The 21,725-nt window shown below is 46.7% G+C and overlaps 1 protein-coding gene across 1 annotated transcript; it reads left to right on the top strand.

Annotated features, from left to right (window-relative positions):
* The first annotated feature begins 873 nt into the window (after positions 1-873).
* On the top strand, positions 874-21,396 carry LOC117508963 (extracellular calcium-sensing receptor-like). The gene is made up of 10 exons (XM_034168795.1): positions 874-902; positions 7,324-7,494; positions 7,806-8,100; positions 8,259-8,345; positions 8,562-8,831; positions 9,152-9,358; positions 9,454-9,729; positions 10,142-10,369; positions 10,461-10,584; positions 20,486-21,396. Exons 2-10 carry the CDS (start codon positions 7,382-7,384, stop codon positions 21,394-21,396), a joined length of 2,511 nt encoding a protein of 836 aa, XP_034024686.1. The 5' UTR covers positions 874-902; positions 7,324-7,381.
* The last annotated feature ends 329 nt before the right edge of the window (positions 21,397-21,725 follow it).

Raw genomic sequence — 21,725 nt, 5'->3', positions numbered from 1 at the left:
GAGCAGAAGGCTGACTTCTTTTCATTAAGACAGATTTTCAATTGTTTGGACACCCAGGGTTTGTTATTTGGGAATATTTTCACAGTTTTAGTCTCTGACACGTTATCCTCACAGAACTTAATATAAGATATGATGGTGTCAGTGAGTTCATCTCCATCCAGACAGGATTCAAAGAAAATGTCCCAGTTTGCTTCATCAAAACAGTCTCTGAGTTGCTCTTTGCTTTCCTCGGACCACACCTGTACCTGCTTATTAACTGTTTTAATTCTTTTGACCACAGCTTTGTATTTAGGCAAAAGATGAATCACACTGTGGTCAGATTTTCCAAGAGGCTGTCTGCATACCGCTTTATAAGCCTCTGGGATGTTGCCATAGCAACGGTCAAGCGTCCGATGCAGACGTGTAGGACAGTCTACTTATTGCTGTAGAGTGGGCAGGTGGTCAGACAGACTGCAGGAGTTAAAGTCACCCAGAATGAAAACGGGCTGGTCAGCAGAGCAGGTGAGTGCATTATTATAGCTCTCTGCTATTCTCTCTCCTGTTGCGTCGTCATCTGGACCGGGCACGTATACAAGAATGACATTGATCTGTCCGAACTCCCGCGGAAGATAAAAGGGTCTAAAAGATACAGTCAGTATCTCATAGTCAGGTGTGCATACTTGCTCTCGTATGCTGTATTGAGTGGCCCAGCTGTTATCCACAAACAAACACAGACTGCCTCCGATGGATTTGTGCGCAGTGCGCGCGTCCCTGTCCGCTCTGACAGTGGTGTAGCCTGACAGGCTCGGTGTATCTTGATGATCTTTAAGCCATGTTTCCGTCAAACACACAAGATTACTCTGTCTAAATTCACTGTCATGCTCGGCTCTCAGCACAAGTTCATCGAGTTTATTGCTTACCAAGCGGACGTTAGACAGAGTGATGACAGGCAGCGGGAATCTGCTGCGGCGTCTCCAGAGTCGGTGCCTCACGCCTCCCCTGGAGCCACGCTTTTTCCTCTTCCCCAGACATTTAAGAGGCCGTCGGATTTCCTGACAGTCCGCAGTTAGACAAACTGAAGGAACCCCACCAGGTGAGTGAAGTGACAAAAGATGCTCTCTGGTGTAAGTAAGGAAGCTTTGCTGGCTTGTGAGGCAGCTCCCGAGCGCAAACGCTGATAGGCAGAAAATGATCCACAGCAGTATAATAGTTACACAGTATAATAATATAGTTTGATAAAACTGTTATGCAGACCATAGCTTTAGGGAAATGTTGTTAGATTCCCAATCCCATGTCATCAAATAATCACCATTAGTATTGTATTTATCGGTTATTATAGCAGTAATTGTAATATTTACATCAGTCGGCGAAGCTTGCCATAGCAACAGTGTCTTCATGCCAAACTGGAAATTCTGTGAGCAGACTTACAGATTTCTCCATCTGGTCAAGTGCATTGAGTAATTCTCTATCAGAATCCACATCAATACTTTCATATGATAGATTAAATTTACCCATTTCGGCATCGTCGTAGCTCCACCAGTTTATCCTACTCTCAGCTGACAGCGCCATTATTGACATCTGCCTAACAACGTGGTCAGGGCGCGGAGTAATACATCATATGTGAAAGGGTCTGTTGGGTATTTTCTCCTCCAAACATTTTTAAACCTTTAACAAGACAAACAGAGTCAAGAAACACCAGTGAGACAGAAAGTCAAATATTACGCGCGGAGTGCGGCCAGGCTGTACACCAAGGCTACACTAAAGTCTGGCCTGCTTTTCCGCTCTTTTTATTAAGAGACGCCCTCATCACATAAACAAGAAACTTGTCCTAAGGGTGGGGGTAATGACGCAAGACAAGTTTCTTCCCATAACATAAACGCATACGTCAAGTGCAGCTGTAAGGAAGAACACTTCAGGTCAGCACATCTCGTTCGTCTGTTGCAGTTATCAGCTGTTTTGCATCTGCCTGGAACACTAAGCATCACAATCAGTCAAAATTCAACCTTCAGTTCTTTTACTCCCAGTCGTTAGCGGCTACGAAAACAAAGTTATGTTATAACAATAAGTACATCCAGTCCTTCATTCCCAGTTCAGATTGACCCCAGAGTGCTAAAACAAAATTGAATTCTCAGGATTGCATTAAGACAGGTGCAAAACAGCACATCTCCGTTCTCATGAGAAAGAAGACAAAGCTAAAACAAGGTTGAATAACACGTACGTTCTCAGGGTGAAGTGCAAAACAGCACAACACCGTTCTCATGAGAAAGAAGACAAAGCTACAAATGTTTAACAGTGATAACATATATATATATATATATATAAAATCCTTAACAGGGTCGAATATGTTGCCACTGTCAAAGCTATATTTTATGGTCGGAAATTTCACATGATTTGCGGAACGAATGTAATTGGATTAGAATCTGAGTTTTTCCCTGTGAAAACTAGCATTCATCAGGAATGTGTTCTGGCTCTTACACTGTTCACTGCTTCCATGGGCTGGGTGTTGGGGACGGTTGTGGAAACCAGTCACTTGGGTGCTTTGTTGGTGAGGAAATATTTACTGGCCTTTAGTTCGCAGACGATGGTCTGACGATGGTCAGTGGATACTCTGATTGCAGCATTTGGCAAACTGAATGAAGAATCAGAGTGTCTGGGTTTGAGATTATCCTTGATAAAAATAAAAGGCCCACTGACATGACCATGCCTTTCATTCACTCAATAGCATGACCTGTGTTGTGCTGGAGAGTAAACTCATCTTTAACGGGTGCAGACAGGATGCAAGAGGGGTGCCGGTGCGTGCTATTGCGCACAGAGAATTTTGAAATGTTCAAAAAATCTTTCACGCACAAATGTCATGCTATGTGGCACAATCTAATCTCCAACACTACATGCAGCTCATCAAGTGGAGTAATGAAGAAGTGAACAGAGCGAGTGGCGACGTCAGTGAATCGCATCAAAGCGCATCTCGTCTGAAGGATTATAACAAGAACTTAAATCTGTTGTAAACATACTTACCAGCTGCACACAAGAAGGAAAGAACACACAACTGTTTTATGAAGCCACGACAATGTAAACACTACAGTGTGTGCGCACGTGCGTCCCATGCGCACACACTGTAGTGGCATATTAAGCCGTGATGAACACACACGCACACACTGAGTGATCATTTCATCATTTCATCACTTGTTCTATGCACACACAGGCATGTGCGGTCTGCTGCTGTGCGGTCAGTGAGCACTGCAAAAGAGAGAATGAGCAAAGATGTGATTGCATGAGTGAGTGAGTGACAGCACCAACGCTGGCTTTTGACACATATGGCATGAGTCCAGTTCATACGTTGGTTGTACTCCGATGTCCAATACCAGCAGCTACTGTGCAAAGGGAGGACAGAGTGCTGGTCCCCACTCCTGTCCCGTGTTTCCATCCAGACGTTTGCACATTGGGCAGTCTTCAGCACTTTTAACCCTCTCAGGCTCAAATTAATTTTTAGTAACAGGAAAAATCAGATATTTAGCTGTTGCAAATCTGCAGCGCCTGCCTTGAGAGGGTTAATGGCCGTCTGACAGCAGTCTGTGTCATCTAACTGCAGTGATGCCAGTAACCTAACCACTTTTTTTTAGTAACGAGTAATCTAACGCGTTAATCTTTCCAAATCAGTAATCAGATTAAAGTTACTTCTCCAAGTCACTGTGCATTACTATTATTTTTGCATTGTGGGTCAATAGCAGCATTAAATTTGGTCCATGGGTTGGGGGTCGGGGTTCGACTGAACTGCCCACTTTAAGCGAGCTGTGAACTACTAATACTACTTATAGAGAATTTAAATGTTAGAAAATGTTAGAAAGAATTTAATAGTTACATTTATAAATAATGTAGGTTAGAAATTGCAAGTTTTACTGTTACAGTGCTGGCAACAGTTAAATATGAGGTCAAGAAAGAGGTCTTTATTTTACATTTGATAAAACAAGTATTTATTTTCGCTGAAGTCAAGAAAGGGTGACAAAACAAGTATTGTCATGTTGAGGTGGCAGAGGGTTGTTGTCGACAGCTGGGGAAAGTAACTAAAAAGTAACTAGTAATCTAACTCAGTAATCAGTAATTGGATTACTTTTTGAAAGTAACTGTGGCAACACTGTCTAACTGTTGTCTAAATATGCTTTGCATGCGATCGTGCAGGTGTGAACAAGGTAATCTGGATGGGATCTGCCCACAGTCTACATGCCTCTTTACCTCCCAACTGCATCCGGATTATGGCAATTTTTGCCGTGTTGGCCTGGTTCCTGTGCATTCTTACTGTGTCTGACAGGGTCTAAGTATTGAGGACCCCCGACCCCTAGAGAAGGTGAAGGGGCCGTTCACGTTTCACCCGGCTCTAGCAGATAGATGGTTATTTTACAGATGTGAGAATAGACTGCTTGTCTGCCTAGATGGTTGCCATCCACGACTCAGAGTGTTGTGGGTGTGAAAGAGCAATAGTGTTGTGCATGTAGCAAAGCGCATAACCAGCGCATGCTCTCTGACTTGACTTGATATCTGCAAGACTGAAGGGGAAAATGGGAAAATCTGTACAAGACAGTAGTGTGATGAGTTATGTTGTAGGGCTTCAAGATGGTAGAGCTAACAAACACACAGGAGTCAGGGCTTGAGGTGACATCTGAAAATGCTGCAGTTTTCTTTGGGAGTGACGAGGATGGGTAGGAGTATCACTTGCATTGTGAGGGAGCATCAGGTTCCATATTTTGTCAGTGGCATGGCAAGAATCTTGGTTCAACATCCAACAACAGCCTGAGTGCTTTTGATCCCTGAGTGGATGCCAGTGGCCCTGGAAGGCCATGGGAAGGCCCACACTTCACCTGGCTGGGACAGATAGATAGCTACTTTTGTGAGGAGCAGATTGACTACTTGTCTGTACATATCAGAGGAACAGCTCAGGGTGAATGATTTGAAGACAATGTCAGAGAGGCTAGATTGAGATGGTTTTGATATGTGCAAAGGAGGGACCTAGTGTATATCGGGAGAAGGATGCTGAGGATAGAGCCAGGCAGGTAGGAAGAGGAGAGGGAGGCCAAAGAGGAGATTTATGGTTGTGGTGACGGACAACATGCTGGTGGTTGGTGTGACAGAGGAAAATGTAGAGGACCGTGCGAGATGGACACGGATGACCTGCTGTGGTGATCCCTAATGGAAGCAGATGAATGAAGAACTGATATATGCAGTGGCTGCCACAATATTCCCTTTGCTGAAATGAAGATAAAACTAAGTCTGTTAGGTTTTGTGAGGAATGAGAATTGAACTCCAAAACAGCAAACTGACGTCTGCCAATCTGGATCCGAATCACCTCCAAAATTCAGTGGAGTCTTCCATGACCTATCTATCTGGGGTAGAAATGTGGTGAGAATCCTTGAAGTAGTTTTTACATGATCCTTCAAAGCCAACGTATATAATGTGAAATCTTGATCCAGATCTGGATCACTTCCAAAATTTAATGGAGTCTGCCATGTGAGCTAATCATAACTAGGGATATAAAATGCACTCAAAATCTGTCTGTGGTGCAAATTTGGTGAGAATCCGTGAAGTACAATAGTTTTGACATCATCCTTCAAAATAAATGGAAATATTGATCCAGAATCAGCATCCTGATCACCTCCAAAAGTCAGTGGAGTCTTCCATGCCATAATATCTATCTGTTGTGCAAATCTGGTGAGAATCTGTGAAGTAGTTTTGAAGTAATCCTACATAGGATATATAAAGTGAAATTTTGATGCAGAATCCAGATTCAGATCCAAATTACCTCCAAAATGTAATGGAGTCATCCATGGGATAATATCTGTCTGTGGTGCAAATTTGGTGAGAACCCATAAAGGAGTTTTGACGTAATCCTTCAAAGACTAAAAAAACCTGAAATCTTAATCCAAAATCTATATGCAGATCACCTCCGAAATATTACATGCCCTAATATTTATCTGTGGTGCAAATTTGGTGAGAATCCGAGAAGTAGTTTTGACATAATTGCTTCAAAGCCTATATCAAGTGAAGTCTTGATCCAGAATCTGGATCCGGATCACCTCCAAAATTCAGTGGTGTCTTCCATGCCCTAATACCTATCTGTGGTGCAAATGTGGTGAAAATCCTTGAAGTAGTGTTGACATAATCCTTCAAAGCCAATATCATGTGAAATCTTGGTCCAGATCTGGATCACCTACAAAATTTAATGGAGTCTTCCATGGCCTAATATCTGTCTGTGGTCCAACTTTGGTGAGAATTCATAAAGTCGTTTTGATATAATCCTTCAAAGCCTATGAAAAATGAAATCTTGATTCAGAATCCGGATCTGGATCATCTCCAAAATCCACTGGCGTCTTCCATCTAGTAGTCCACAGGATCAATGTCTATAAGTCTGATATATAAGTCTGATATATAAGCCTGTTTATAAACCTGGTACTCGATCAGTGTCTAGTAGTCCACGGGATCAAAGAGGTCCTGGCTGCCACGTCACACACAGATGGTGCTCAACATCCTCCTGTGGACAGATGTCCTCCTTTGCTGGATTCCACCTCTGTGCTCATGGGTTGACCATGTGTGCACGCATCTTACAGCCACCAGCACGAGACCTTTCCCATTATGGCCTTGAATTAGAAGAGAAAAAAAAAGATAATCCGAGATGCCAGATAGGTGTGTCCAACCCACTGATCACGCGTGCACGAGTCAGCAGTTGAGCAGCAGCTGCTGGGCTCCCTCAGCCACTTCCCAGAAGTGCTGCCTGTCTTTGATTATCTAAGTCGACATTTGCACATGCATGTTCAGCGGACTGGACATACCTGTCCACGCCAGCTAGAATTATATTTAATATTCTTCAAAATCATAACTATGGATATAAAATGCACTCAAAGCAAATAGAGATTTGCTTTGAATGTGAGTTTAAGGAAAATAATTTCAGAAATTTTTATATTGAGAAACCTGATTTACTTTTTTTGTATTTGAAATGGCATAAAAAATAAAATGTGTGAAATATCAAGAGGCCATATACTTTTGCAAGGCACAGTACCTGACATATATATATATATATATATATATATATATATATATATATATATATATATATATATATATATATATAATGTGAATTGCATTGCATCTTAGGCCCTGCCCCTGTTTCTACTTCTGCCCATGTGGTTGCTGCGCAAAATTCATCAATGATGCAAGTAAATAAAAGTGTGTGTGTGTGACACAGTAAGAGCATTCACATTCATTCCTCTGAAAAGGGGTAAATAGGAGAACAGACAGAATGGCTTATTTATTTGTCACTGTGACTTTAGTCATGTATGTTATGTTGTTTTCCAAGTTTTCCTCTGCTGGATCTTCTTCTGTCTCCTGTTGGTTACAGGGACAGTTTCACCTGAATATGATGCACAAGTCTGGAGATGTGGTTCTGGGTGGATTGTTTCCATTCCATGTTTTCTGGGTTGTTCCTGATTTGTTATACAAGTCAGAACCCCAACAGCCTACCTGCTACAGGTTAGTGTTTCAAGTGCAAGTGTGGGGAGAGGAACCAATACATATATAGTTTTAAATATGGTTGTATTTGGCAAATTTGTTTTCCACTTCAACTGTATCATTAATTATATTTCATGTATATATATATATTTTTTTTTTTTTTTTGCATTGAAACGTTAAATCGGAATCAATGACAATTATATTTAAAAAAATAATAGTATTTATGTTCACACTGGGTGGCTTGAATTCACTTTAGTTCATGGCTTATGGTGGTATCTGTTATTGTGTGACAGCAAAATGGACAAACTGATGAATGATGTGTTTTGTCTCAGTTTCAATATTCAAGGATTCAGACAGGCTCAGACCATGGCATTTGCTATTAATGAGATCAACAGAAATTCCAACGTGCTACCCAATGTGACTCTGGGATACAATCTTTATGATACCTGTGCCAATCTAGTTACTGGATTCCATGCTGCCTTGTCTTTAGCCAGTGGTCAGGAGAAAGAGTTTAAATTAAATGAAACCTGTGTGGGAACCCCTCCAGTATTGGGAGTTGTGGGTGATTCTTCCTCCACACGTACTATTGCCATCTCATCTGTCTTAGGTTTGTACAGAGTGCCAATGGTAAGTTTTCTACATCAGCAACTAATCATCAATTTGCTGCATTTTCATTCAGTATGAATTTCTAATATAAATATTGAAACACATTTACAAGCATTAATATAAGGAATTATTTCTTCATGCATTCAGCCTTTGTAGGTTACAGTCTTTATCTTTTGCAGGTGAGTTACTTAGCAACATGTTCCTGTTTGAGTGACCGACAAAAGTTTCCATCCTTCTTCAGGACTATCCCAAGTGATGCTTTCCAAGTAAATGTCAATCTGTAAGACGAACATATAAAACAGACAGCATGGTATGCTGATGTAGTTAAAAGCAAGCTGGTGTGAAAACACTGAGCACTTTAAAATAAATGATGCTACTTTAATCTAAAATAAAATACACATACAGTGCAACTTAATGGCAGATTTGCTATGGAAATAACACTGAGGTCTGTACACTAATCTATAATTTCTCTGTGTAATTAGGTGCGTGCTATGATTAATATTTTGAAACACTTTGGCTGGACCTGGGTTGGCCTGTTGGTCAGTGATGATGACTATGGACTCCATGCTGCCCAGTCTTTCCAGTCCGGTTTGGTTGCATCTGGTGAAGGTTGTCTGGCTTATGTAGAAGTTTTGCCTTTCAGCAAGAAACTGACTGAATTTAAGAGGATAGTGCAAGTGATAAAGAAATCAACAGCTCGTGTGGTGATTGTATTTGCCTCTCACAGACAAGTAATTCAACTCATGGAAGAGGTAAGAATTAAAATACATCATATAATTAAGATGCATTTTAACTAGGGATTTTTAAAAATAACAGTGTGAGTTTTCTTGAATTGTTCCATTTAAGTGACAAATGGGTTCTTACACCTGTTAAAGTATAATGCTGATATTGTTGCTATCATATCAGTATATCTATGTCATTACATTTTATGTTGTGATATCAGAACATGAAATTTATGATGAAATCTTTGATAAACAAGCACCTACTCTATCAATTGAGTACAGTTTCAACAGTAATAGTGTATCAGTGTCACTGCTGTATGACTTTTCTATCCTATCAACACAATGTGCAGATAGTAAAAGAGAATGTGACAGGTCTGCAGTGGATAGCCAGTGAAGTCTGGACTTCCTCTGCAATGCTACAAACCCCCGAATTTGCGCCATACCTGTGTGGGACACTGGGCATTGCCATCCGACAACAAGAAATCCCAGGACTAGTGGAGTTCCTTTTAAAAATACATCCTGGACAACACTACAACTCCAGCTACGGACATAACTTGGTAAGAGATGACCCTCCAAGTGTTGTATAAAATATATACAGATTTATTTATTTTTTTTCTGTATTTCTTTTAACTGGTTTTTTTAAACATTTCAGGTAAAGCAGTTTTGGGAATACACATTTCAGTGTAGATTTGCTCCACTTCCAGCAGGTTGGGTGGAAACTGGGGGAGCACTATGCACTGGACAGGAAGATCAAAGGAAAGTGGAAAGTGAGTTTCTGGATGTTTCAAATCTCAGGACAGAGTACGATGTGTATAAGGCTGTGTATGCACTGGCATATGCCCTTGATGACATGCTGCAGTGTGTGCCAGGGAGAGGACCTTTCACAGGGAACAGCTGTGCCAGTTTAAACAGCCTCCAGCCATGGCAGGTGTGACATTTATTTGATGAAATTGTTTTATGTGCCATACAGACGAGCATGTATTAAGTGTTTTGATACAAAAGACACTGCCCAGAAAACACTAAGACACAGTCAGGATCAAGTGACAGTTGCACCATTCTGATACAGCCATTATTTAAAGGAGATTTTGGCATACTCTCCTCTGTGCCACACAAGCCATGGATGCATGATGATCATGTGTTCTCAACTCCACTACACTTGGTGACATGTCATATTGCCAACGTAACATATTTGTGATGTTTCATATTGATATAGTGACAGTACATAAAGTGGAATTTAATTCAAAAGATAAAAACACAGCGCAATGCATTGTATTTTTTATTAGTTGGGCGACTGACCTTAATAACCCTGTTATTTTCTGTCCCTTATTCTGATTTCACAGCTTGTGCATTACTTGCAAAATGTTAATTTCACCACAGCGTCTGGTGATCAGGTGCTATTTGATGATAAGGGTGATGCCTTACCAACCTATGACATTGTTAACTGGATGTGCCTCTCTGATGGAACAATACAGATTGAGAATGTGGGTGTGGTCCAGAAGTCAGCTGGAAAAGGTGAAGATCTCAAACTTGAAGAAGATAGAATCTTCTGGAGCTCACAACTCAAAGAGGTCTACTGTGGTATTTTCATGCTTTTATAAAAAAGCTAAGTCCAGCAGTATAAAATAGTGGAGAATAAGATAATTTCTTCTGTTTCTGCAGACACCCCGATCAGTGTGTAGTGAAAACTGCCCACCTGGCACCCGCATGGCAAGAATCAAAGGCAAACCTGTATGCTGTTTTGAATGCGTGCCATGTTCTGAGGGAAAGATCAGCAATGAAACTGGTTGGTGTTTTTAACACTTAAGCTTTCCTTTGAAAATGTTGTATGGCTGGGGGGGGCCTGGCTGCCGGTTTGTTTGCCTTTTGTGTTTCCTCCCAGGTGGCATGCATTTGGGACTGAGTGGCTGTGTTGCTGAGGCTGTTAGGACTTCACCCTGATCACCTGCGACTCGTCAGGACTCACAGCTGAGGTGCATCTGGAGGGATTGGAGTATGTTGGCATTTAAGACTGAAGTGCACAGTGTGCATTTGCCAGAGACTCGACCTTGTGACCAGACGGGTGAGATCGTCGTCTTGGGAGCCATCTCATCAGCAGCGGACGCTGAGAATGTCCAGGTTTGATGCACGGTCTGTGAAAGAGGAGAGGGTGAGGTCTCACGCTCGTCAGCACACTTCCTGAGGTACGTTGGATTTTGTGACTAACAGTTATACAGTCAGTAAATGTGGTGTCCCTCACACCTTATTGTATTGAGCTGTATGTTAGTCATGTATCAGCTTCCACTGCGGTGGTGATTTGTGAACGGGATGTTCCATGCCTGCAGGTTGGAAGCTGATCAGTAATCAAGCCAGGAAGTGTTTGCTGTTTGTACACCTTTAAGTGTTCTGTGTGTAGAGTGTGGACTCACATAATGGTTCCTTCTTTCACAGACTCGGTTGTTGCGGCCACCTGGGGGGTGTCGGCGGGGTCCTTGGGTCCGAAACAGCTTCTGGCTCCGGACCATTAGCGCTGCTGGGAGCGCACCACGCCAGACCGCACCTTTTATTATTATTATGATCACTGTTATGTATTAAATTCAGTTAGCCTTTGTACCGTGCTCTGCTTATTTCATACTGGGTCCTTCAAACGCTGGTCGGTTCTCCGAGCTGCGTCCGACACATAACAGAAAATACAGGAAATGCAGAGTGTGAAAGTTCAAAAGATAGAGGTGTGTGAAACTGAATAATTGCAGAGCACCATGCTAGATTTATTCACAACTACACTTGGCGATTGATGACTGTCTCCAGAGGTGACTCTTTATTGGTTATATGTAATTGCAGTGTGACCACTGACACCGACAGGGCTGACAGTGAGGACTGCACTTGTTCACATGAATGCTTCTTAGCTTTGCAAAAAGTCAGGGGGTATGGGTCAGTGGACCCTGGTTTCAACATACAGAAGTACATCACTGCACATGGCATTCTAATCCCCGCAGTGTTGCTAAGGAGATTGTCCCAGTTCTCAATGGAAAATTCTGGAGAATTATGCTGGACTGTAGGGTCTGTAAAAGTACCTAGTTACTTACTACAGTCTTGTTCTGGCTTCCCTAAGGATTCACCTAAAACCGCGCAGAATACTGTCTGCTGAGTTCCCAAGTTTAAATCTGAACAGACTTCAAGAGCAGACTGTTTCTCAGGATTTTGTGAGTGTTTCAAGAACTATACCTTAAAAGTTAATGAGAAATTTATATAGGAGGAAGTGTTTCATGTCTGAAAGAACTCCAAATATTATCCAGAGATGTTGTAGAACACAGCTTAATGGAAATTCTATGCTGTATAGAGAGCTGAGAAAGTGGGATGTGATGGCCCTGAGAGTGGACAAAGAGGCACCTGTTAGAGGAATCTCAGGTAACTCACCATCATCACCCTCGGCCTGTTTGCAGAGGAATCAAAGCACTTTCTTCCTTCAAACCTACACCTTGTCCTGCTGCAGTTATGCTTGAAAAAGTTTCAGTCCTGGCAGATGCCTTTGCTGTACTGTAACACTGGGCTTTGAGGAGTTATATAAGGCTGACTGGGATGTTAGACATTTCCAGTGACAAGGTTCTTGTGGCTGATTCTGCAGTCAACTGTGAAACAACAAATGCAGGTGATATCACAAAAGCCATGAAGCAGGGATCTGCAGCATCAGATGGGTGGAGATGCTATCCTTCAGACATCACAAGCAGGTATCATTCCTATGGACTAGGAGAAAGGACTTGTTTGAGTCTAGAAAATAAATGGTGACTGCATTGATTGCAACAACTCCAGGGGTATAACACTGTTCTATGTGCCGGGGAAGGTGCTTGTAAGAATTATTCTTTATTGGATTCAGTTCCAGTGACTTGCTGCTCAGGACAGAGGTGGACAGAGGTGTTTGGTGATGCCAATATTTTTATGGCAAAGCTAATGTGTAAGTCTTCAGAATCATTTTGCTTCCTGTCTTATTTGTTGTGAAAGTGTTGGAACACGGACCCACAACAGGGGGCGCAATGAACGGACAATGGAGAAAGTAAATAACAAGATTTACTACTGAACAAGCAAGAGTAATACAACAAACACAATTTAGGGTCGAATCCGCTGGTGTCGTGTGGGCAGGCTCGAAGGTAGGAGACGTCCGTCTCAGTCGAACCGGAACCACCCAGATCTCCTCTGCCACCGAACCCTGGAAATACTGGAACCGCCAAGTCCCGACTTCCCAGGTGGCCACTGCCTCCGCTCGTCGGATCCGGTACTGCTGGCAGGAGAGAGCAACAACACACAGGAGTGGATGAACGCACCCAGTTACAGAGAGGGGAGAAGCCGCCTCCACCTCTTGACAAAGTTCAGCAGGAAGGTGAGTACTTATCCAAGGAATAAGGTTCTTAGTAGTCACCAGTCCTGAAAAACGGTTTTTGACAGTCTTAGTTAATAATGCAAAGTATACCTGCAGAGAATACTACCTTGGTCTTAGGTGATATCTCGGCACTGAGGTGGAGACGCCGTCCTCCTGATATACCTCGGTGCTGAGTGGAAACAGCTGTGTTTGGTGATGGGTGACAGCTGTCACCCAGATTACTCCCATGATGCGGCAGCGCCCTCTGGTGCCTGGAGCCCGCACTCCAGGCAGGGCGCCCTCTGGTGGTGGTGGGCCAGCAGTACCTCCTCTTCAGCGGCCCACACAACAGGACCCCCCCCTCAACGGGCGCCTCCTGGCGCACAACCGGGCTTATCCGGATGGCGACGGTAGAAGTCGGCCAGGAGGGCCGGGTCCAGGATGAAGCCCTTCTTCACCCAGGAGCGCTCCTCGGGGCCGTACCCCTCCCAGTCCACCAGATACTGAAAACCCCGGCCCATCCGACGGACGTCAAGGAGCCGGCGGACAGTCCAAGCCGGTGCTCCGTCGATGATCCGGGCAGGAGGCGGTGCCGGACCCGGGGTGCAGAGGGGTGAGGTGCGAAGAGGCTTGATCCGGGAAACATGGAAAACTGGATGGAGCCTCACTGCGGCGGGGTTGATGACTTTGAGGATTTTATATGGTCCGATGTATCGTTCTTGCAGTTTAGGAGAGGTAACCTGTAGGGGAATGTCCTTGGTGGATAACCAGACCTCCTGCCCAGGATGATACTTGGGAGCCGGGGCCCGTCGCCGGTCTGCATGTTTCTTCGCCCTCGTCTGGGCCTGCAACAAAGCAGAGCGGGCGGCCCGCCACACCCGACGGCACTTCCGTAGGTGGGCCTGGACCGAGGGCACACCGACCTCTCCCTCAACCACCGGAAACAAGGGGGGCTGATACCCCAAGCACGCCTCAAACGGGGAGAGGCCGGTGGCTGATGACACTTGGCTGTTGTGGGCGTACTCGATCCAGGCCAGATGGGTACTCCAGGCCGTCGGGTGCGCGGCTGTCACACAGCGAAGTGTCTGCTCCAGTTCTTGATTCGCCCGCTCTGCCTGCCCGTTGGTCTGGGGGTGGTACCCAGACGAGAGGCTGACCGTGGCCCCCAGTTCCCGGCAGAAACTCCTCCAGACATGTGAGGTGAACTGGGGACCGCGATCGGAGACGATGTCTGATGGTATGCCATGCAGACGGACGACGTGGTGGACCAGGAGGTCCGCTGTCTCCTGGGCCGTAGGGAGCTTTGGGAGGGCCACGAAGTGGGCCGCCTTGGAGAAACGGTCCACTATCGTGAAGATGACAGTGTTTCCCTGGGACGGCGGGAGACCCGTGACGAAGTCCAGGCCGATGTGGGACCAGGGGCGATGAGGCACGGGCAATGGCTGTAGTTGCCCTGAGGTTTTTCTATGATCTGCCTTGCCCCTGGCACAGGTGGTACAGGCCTGGATGTAGTCCCGGACGTCGGTCTCCAGGGATGCCCACCAGAAGCGTTGCCGGACGACTGCCACGGTCCTTCGCACCCCTGGGTGACAGGAGAGCTTAGAACCGTGACAGAAGTCCAGGACTGCAGCCCTAGCTTCTGGTGGGACGTATAGTCTGTTTTTTGGTCCGTTTCCGGGGTCCGGGACACGGGTCAGGGCCTCCCGGACGGTCTTCTCCACGTCCCAGGTGAGGGCGGCCACGATAGCGGACTCCGGGATGATGGGATCCGGGGGATCCGACGGTTCCGTTTTGACCTCATCTTCGTGCACCCGGGACAATGCATCCGATCTCTGATTCTTGGTCCCGGGGCGGTAGGTAATCCGGAAGTCAAAACGGCCAAAGAACAGTGACCAGCGGGCTTGCCTGGGGTTCAGACGCTTGGCGGTTCTGATGTACTCCAGGTTCCGATGGTCAGTGAAAACCGTGAATGGCACGGCTGTTCCCTCCAACAGATGTCTCCACTCTTCGAGGGCCTCTTTCACAGCAAGGAGTTCCCGATTGCCGACGTCATAATTCCGCTCAGCGGGGGTCAACCTGCGAGAAAAATAGGCACACGGGTGAAGGACCTTATCGGTCTTCCCGCTCTGGGAGAGCACCGCTCCTATCCCTGAGTCCGAGGCATCCACTTCAACCACCAACTGGCGGCTAGGATCGGGCTGCACCAGAACTGGTGCAGACGAGAAGCGCCGTTTCAACTCCTTGAACGCGGCCTCGCACCGGTCCGACCAGGTGAAGGGAACTTTTGGAGAGGTCAGGGCTGTCAGGGGGCTAACTACCTGACTGTAGCCCTTAATGAACCTCCTGTAGAAATTTGCAAAGCCGAGGAACTGTTGCAGCTTCCTACGGCTTGTAGGTTGGGGCCAATCTCTCACCGCCGCAACCTTGGCCGGGTCCGGGGCGACGGAGTTAGAGGAGATGATAAACCCCAGGAAGGACAAAGAAGTGCGGTGGAACTCACACTTCTCGCCCTTCACAAACAGCCGGTTCTCCAACAACCGCTGCAGAACCTGACGGACATGCCGGACATGAGTCTCAGGATCCGGGGAAAAGATGAGTATATCGTCCAGATATACGAAGACGAACCGGTGCAGGAAGTCCCGCAAGACATCGTTTACCAACGCTTGGAAAGTCGCGGGAGCGTTAGTGAGACCGAACGGCATGACCAGGTACTCAAAATGACCTAAGGGGGTGTTAAATGCCGTCTTCCATTCGTCTCCCTTCCGAATCCGAACCAAATGATACGCATTCCTAAGATCCAGCTTGGTGAACATTTTGGCTCCATGCAAGGGAGTGAACACTGAATCCAACAAGGGCAACGGGTATCGGTTGCGAACCGTGATCTCGTTCAACCCCTGTAATCAATGCATGGACGAAGCCCGCCATCTTTTTTACCCACAAAAAAGAAACCTGCGCCCATCGGTGAGGTGGAATTCCGGATCAATCCGGCAGCTAATGAGTCCCGGATGTAGGTCTCCATTGATTCGCGTTCCGGCCGTGAGAGGTTGTACAGCCTACTGGACGGGAACTCACTGCCTGGAACCAAATCGATGGCACAATCATACGGGCGGTGGGGAGGAAGCGTGAGAGCCAGATCCTTGCTGAACACGTCAGCGAGGTCATGGTACTCCGCTGGCACCGCCTTCAGATTGGGCGGGACTCGGACCTCCTCTTTAGCTTGGGAGCCGGGAGGAACCGAGGAACCGAGACACTCCCGATGGCAGGTTTCGCTCCACTGAACCACTACCCCGGACGGCCAATCAATCCGGGGATTGTGTTTAAGCATCCATGGAAACCCTAAAACCACACGGGAGGTGGCCTTAGTCACGAAGAACTCGATCACCTCCCGGTGGTTACCTGACACCACCAGAGTTACTGGAGGTGTCTTGTGCGTAATTGGTGGGAGTAGGGAGCCATCTAGTGCCCGAACCTGCACAGGCGAGGTAAGAGCCACCAGAGGGAGCCCTATCTCCCTGGCCCATCTACTGTCAAGCAGATTCCCCTCAGAGCCCGTGTCCACCAGTGCTGGGGCCTTCAGGGTTGAATCCTCAAACAGGATCGTGACTGGGAGTCGTGTAGCAATGTGGGTGTGTCCCACGTGAATGTTTTGACCCACCCCTGGCCCAGTCTCTAGGGGCGGGCATTTGGCGTTTGACCGCTCGGGGCAGTCTCTCACATGGTGCTCTATTGAACCACAAACAAGACACGCTCCGTGGGTCCATCTCCTCTGTGCATCTGGTGCCCTAAATGTTGCCCTACTCGTGTCCCTAGCTTCGTCAGTAGGGGGAGCTGTGACCCCACGGAGCGCAGGGGCTGTGGAGCGTGGGGAAGGCGGTGCTCGATCGGAACCGGAAGGGAGAGGGACGACGCGTGCCTGGCCACGCCCTTCGCCTCGTTCCCGACGGCGTTCTTCTAACCGGTTGTCGAGTCGTATGACTAGATCGATGAGCCCGTCTAAGTCCCGCGGTTCGTCCTTCGCCACCAGATGCTCTTTTAGGACCAGTGACAGTCCGTTTACAAAGGCGGCGCGGAGGGCAGTGCTATTCCAGCCGGATCTCGCCGCCGCGATGCGGAAGGCGACTGCATAGGCAGCTGCGCTCCGACGCCCCTGTCTCATTGACAGTAGCGCGGTTGAAGCGGACTCTCCTCTGTTGGGATGGTCGAACACCGTTCTGAGCTCCCGTACAAACCCAACGTACGTATGAAGGAGCCGTGAGTTCTGCTCCCAGAGCGCTGTAGCCCAAGCGCGTGCCTCCCCGCGAAGCAGATTTATTACATAAGCTACTTTGCTAGCATCAGTCGCGTACATTACGGGACGCTGTGCGAAGACGAGCGAACACTGCATCAGAAAATCCGCGCACGTCTCCACACAGCCTCCGTACGGTTCTGGAGGGCTTATGTATGCTTCTGGGGACGGAGGAAGGGACCGTTGAACGACCAGTGGAACGTCACTTTCACGCGCAGGGTCCTCGGGAGGGAGAGCCGCAGCGGCGCCCGAAGGGCGCGCCTCCACTTGTGCGGCGAGAGCCTCCACCCTGCGGTTTAGGAGAACGTATTGCTCGGTCATTGAATCGATCCGAGAGGTGAAAGCGGTGAGGATCCGCTGCAACTCGCCGATTACCCCTCCCGAAGCCTCCGCCGCGTCTTGGTCTTCCATTGGCCGTTCAACAGCCGGTTGACGCCCCTCGGGGTCCATGACGCTGGCCGAGATATCCTGTTGTGAAAGTGTTGGAACACGGACCCACAACAGGGGGCGCAATGAACGACAATGGAGAAAGTAAATAACAAGATTTACTACTGAACAAGCAAGAGTAATACAACAAACACAATTTAGGGTCGAATCCGCTGGTGTCGTGTGGGCAGGCTCGAAGGTAGGAGACGTCCGTCTCAGTCGAACCGGAACCACCCAGATCTCCTCTGCCACCGAACCCTGGAAATACTGGAACCGCCAAGTCCCGACTTCCCAGGTGGCCACTGCCTCCGCTCGTCGGATCCGGTACTGCTGGCAGGAGAGAGCAACAACACACAGGAGTGGATGAACGCACCCAGTTACAGAGAGGGGAGAAGCCGCCTCCACCTCTTGACAAAGTTCAGCAGGAAGGTGAGTACTTATCCAAGGAATAAGGTTCTTAGTAGTCACCAGTCCTGAAAAACGGTTTTGACAGTCTTAGTTAATAATGCAAAGTATACCTGCAGAGAATACTACCTTGGTCTTAGGTGATATCTCGGCACTGAGGTGGAGACGCCGTCCTCCTGATATACCTCGGTGCTGAGTGGAAACAGCTGTGTTTGGTGATGGGTGACAGCTGTCACCCAGATTACTCCCATGATGCGGCAGCGCCCTCTGGTGCCTGGAGCCCGCACTCCAGGCAGGGCGCCCTCTGGTGGTGGTGGGCCAGCAGTACCTCCTCTTCAGCGGCCCACACAACATTATTGTATGGTTGTGAGACATGGATGATAACCTTTGACCTTAGGTGGCAACTTGATGTCTTTTTAGAGAATCCTTGAGTGTTGCTGGAAGAAATTTCAGTGAAATGAGCAGTTACTTCAGGAGACGATGATGAGGAGTATCACTTCCATTGTGACTGTGCATCGCACTGTGACTGTGCATCAGTTTCCACATTATGGTCATGTGGGGTGTTTCTCCATGCATGATCCAGCACATAGGTGCTTGAGTGTTGAGGACCCCAGTTTCACCTGGTTGTGACAGATTGTTACTTTGTGGAACAGGTAGCTCAGTGGCAATGGAGTTGAGCTGCCCATATGTAGACCTGGGTTTGAATTCTGCTCATGCTATCATCTGTCTGTGACCTTGGACAAGACAATTTAAAGTGCTTTGAGCATCTGCTAGCTGAAAAGCCACTACAGAAATACAGTCCCTTTACTGTGGGGATGGGTTTGTCTGCCTGGGTGGTTGCCGTCCAGAACCCAAGGTGTTCCATTGTGCCGTGGATGCGGCGAAGTTCAGCACCAGCACATGCTCCCATACTTGACTTGCCACATGAGAGAAACATTTCCCCAAAACTTGGATGCTACTCAACAGCCACCCAGAGCCACACAGCTACAGCTACAGCAGGGAAGAGAGAGCTTAGAGCACCTCCACAAGAAAACACATGCACAAGCAAAGGACAAGTAGCCAACACAATTGCAGCCACACACATTGCAGTCCAGCCATGTTCTGAAACAATGAACTCCACACATGTTGGTGTGAAACAGGCCCCTGAGAATGAGGTATAGGACAGAGATGACAGTTCCAGAACCAAACTGAGATCAACACCCCAATGGCTGGCTGTCCCTGACCAACTTGATACCTGAATCTCCCTTTCCATAAACATAACAGGGCAACACTACACAAGGAAATACCACAAGGCAAGAGCCACAAGCTAATCATCCTACAAGTACATACCTGTACATATTATATGGTATGATATTGTTGCAAGGAGAAGGCAAAGGATACCCAGAAGGATCCAAACACTCAGCCCAACCAGGAGCACAGGAGAAGCACCTACCCTTGCCCAAAGCAGCCAGCAAGCTGCTTAAGCTGTCAGAAGAACATACTCAGTGGTGGACTGCCAAGCACTGGATGGCCCACAGACAGCAACCCAACACTTCTGACGGGAACCCAAGAGTGGTCACCATCCTGACCAAGGGTCTGAGAGGTGACACTGCAAAACATGGCAGATGGGATCAGCCGACCAGCTCCTCCAATGACATGGTCCACCAGCAAGTGACCAGAGAAACAGCACACACTCAAAGACAGCCAACGGAGAACAACCCCTCTGAAAGGCCTCACCAATGCTCTACTCCACACAAGCCCAACAACAGCAAGAAATAACACTTTGCCCAATGCCAGAAACGGCAGCCAGCAAACCTTGCCTCAGTCCACAGCACCACCACACACCAACAGTGTTGCAACTGTCCAGGAATACTTCTTGAGAGCAGCCATGCCACAGACACCAGGCATCTTATGTTATCTTATTTTAACCTGTCTCACAGTGTGATGTGAGGCCAACATTTTCAGAGCCAGGACTAAAGCTAATGAAAGGTTTATTTAACAATGCTTATCTTTCACCTGGGACAGAGGAAAATTGCACAGTGCAGATGAGGTTTTACCCTGCATGCTCAACAACAACAAAGCATGATGCCAGATTTTCCCCCCAGTCAATCCCACAGTGCAATGCAAGGCACTCTTGTTCACAGAAGTAACATCAAAAGGGCTTAGGTTCATTCATATGAACAAAAACAAAAGTGTTGCTTTTATATGTTTGGTTGAGTGTAATTACAATATATTTTCATCTCCTCCTCTTTTTGTTAGACTCGATGGATTGCACCAGTTGTCCAGAGGACTTATGGCCCAGTCCCCAGCGTGACCAATGCGTTCCAAAAGGAATTGAGTTCCTGTCCTATCACGAGCCTCTGGGTATCTGCTTGACAGCTGCCTCATTACTGGGGACATTTATCTGTACTGTTGTTCTTGGAATCTTCACATATTATCACAGTACACCCATAGTACGAGCCAACAATTCAGAACTGAGCTTCCAGCTCATAATTTCTCTTAAACTCTGCTTCCTGTGCTCATTGCTGTTCATTGGCCGCCCTCAGCTGTGGACATGTCAGCTGAGGCATGCAGCATTTGGTATCAGCTTTGTGCTTTGTGTTTCATGTATCCTGGTAAAAACCATGGTGGTTTTGGCTGTGTTTAAGTCCTCCAAACCAGGAGGTGGAACTAGACTGAAATGGTTTGGTGCCAGACAACAGAGAGGGACAGTTCTGTCTTTGAGTTCTGTCCAGGCAGTAATCTGCACTGTTTGGCTTATCTCTTCCTCTCCAGCTCCTCATAAAAACACTCAATATCACAATGACAAAATAGTTTATGAATGTGTTGTTGGATCCACAGCTGGTTTTGCAGTGTTATTGGGTTATATTGGCTTTCTGGCTGTCCTCAGCTTCCTGCTCGCATTTCTGGCCAGGAATCTTCCTGACAGTTTTAATGAGGCTAAACTCATCACTTTCAGCATGCTGATATTCTGTGCTGTGTGGGTGGCATTTCTCCCCACTTATATCAGCTCTCCTGGTAAATATGCAGATGCAGTGGAAGTATTTGCCATCCTGGCCTCCAGTTTTGGCCTCTTACTTGCACTTTTTGGACCCAAATGTTACATTATCCTCCTAAGACCTGAAAGAAACACAAAGAAGGCAATCATGAGCCGAGGTATTGAGTGTTAAAGTAGCACAACTTTTCCACCAAAATTACTTTTTTTAATTCTACACTCTACACAATAATATATATATACACACACACACACACACACACACACAGTCAGAGTTGTCACAGTGCAGTGAAAGTGTATATTTTTCGATATCTAATTTAAAAGCCCCCTTTACATAGTGAGTCTGTTGTGCGGCTTAAAACACACCCAATCCACAGTGGTGAGGCAAAAACACCTTTCTGTGCAACCACCTCAGCAGCCCATGTGCATGTTCCTCACTGTTTGTGCACATTGAGTGTGTGTGTGTGTGTGTGTGTGTGTGTGTGTGAGAGAGAGAGAGAGAGA

Source organism: Thalassophryne amazonica, chromosome 4 (genome assembly GCF_902500255.1).
Source record: "Thalassophryne amazonica chromosome 4, fThaAma1.1, whole genome shotgun sequence".
NCBI lineage: Eukaryota > Metazoa > Chordata > Actinopteri > Batrachoidiformes > Batrachoididae > Thalassophryne > Thalassophryne amazonica.
The sequence above is the reverse complement of the archived record's forward strand: the minus strand, read 5'-3'. Positions and strand labels throughout refer to the sequence as shown.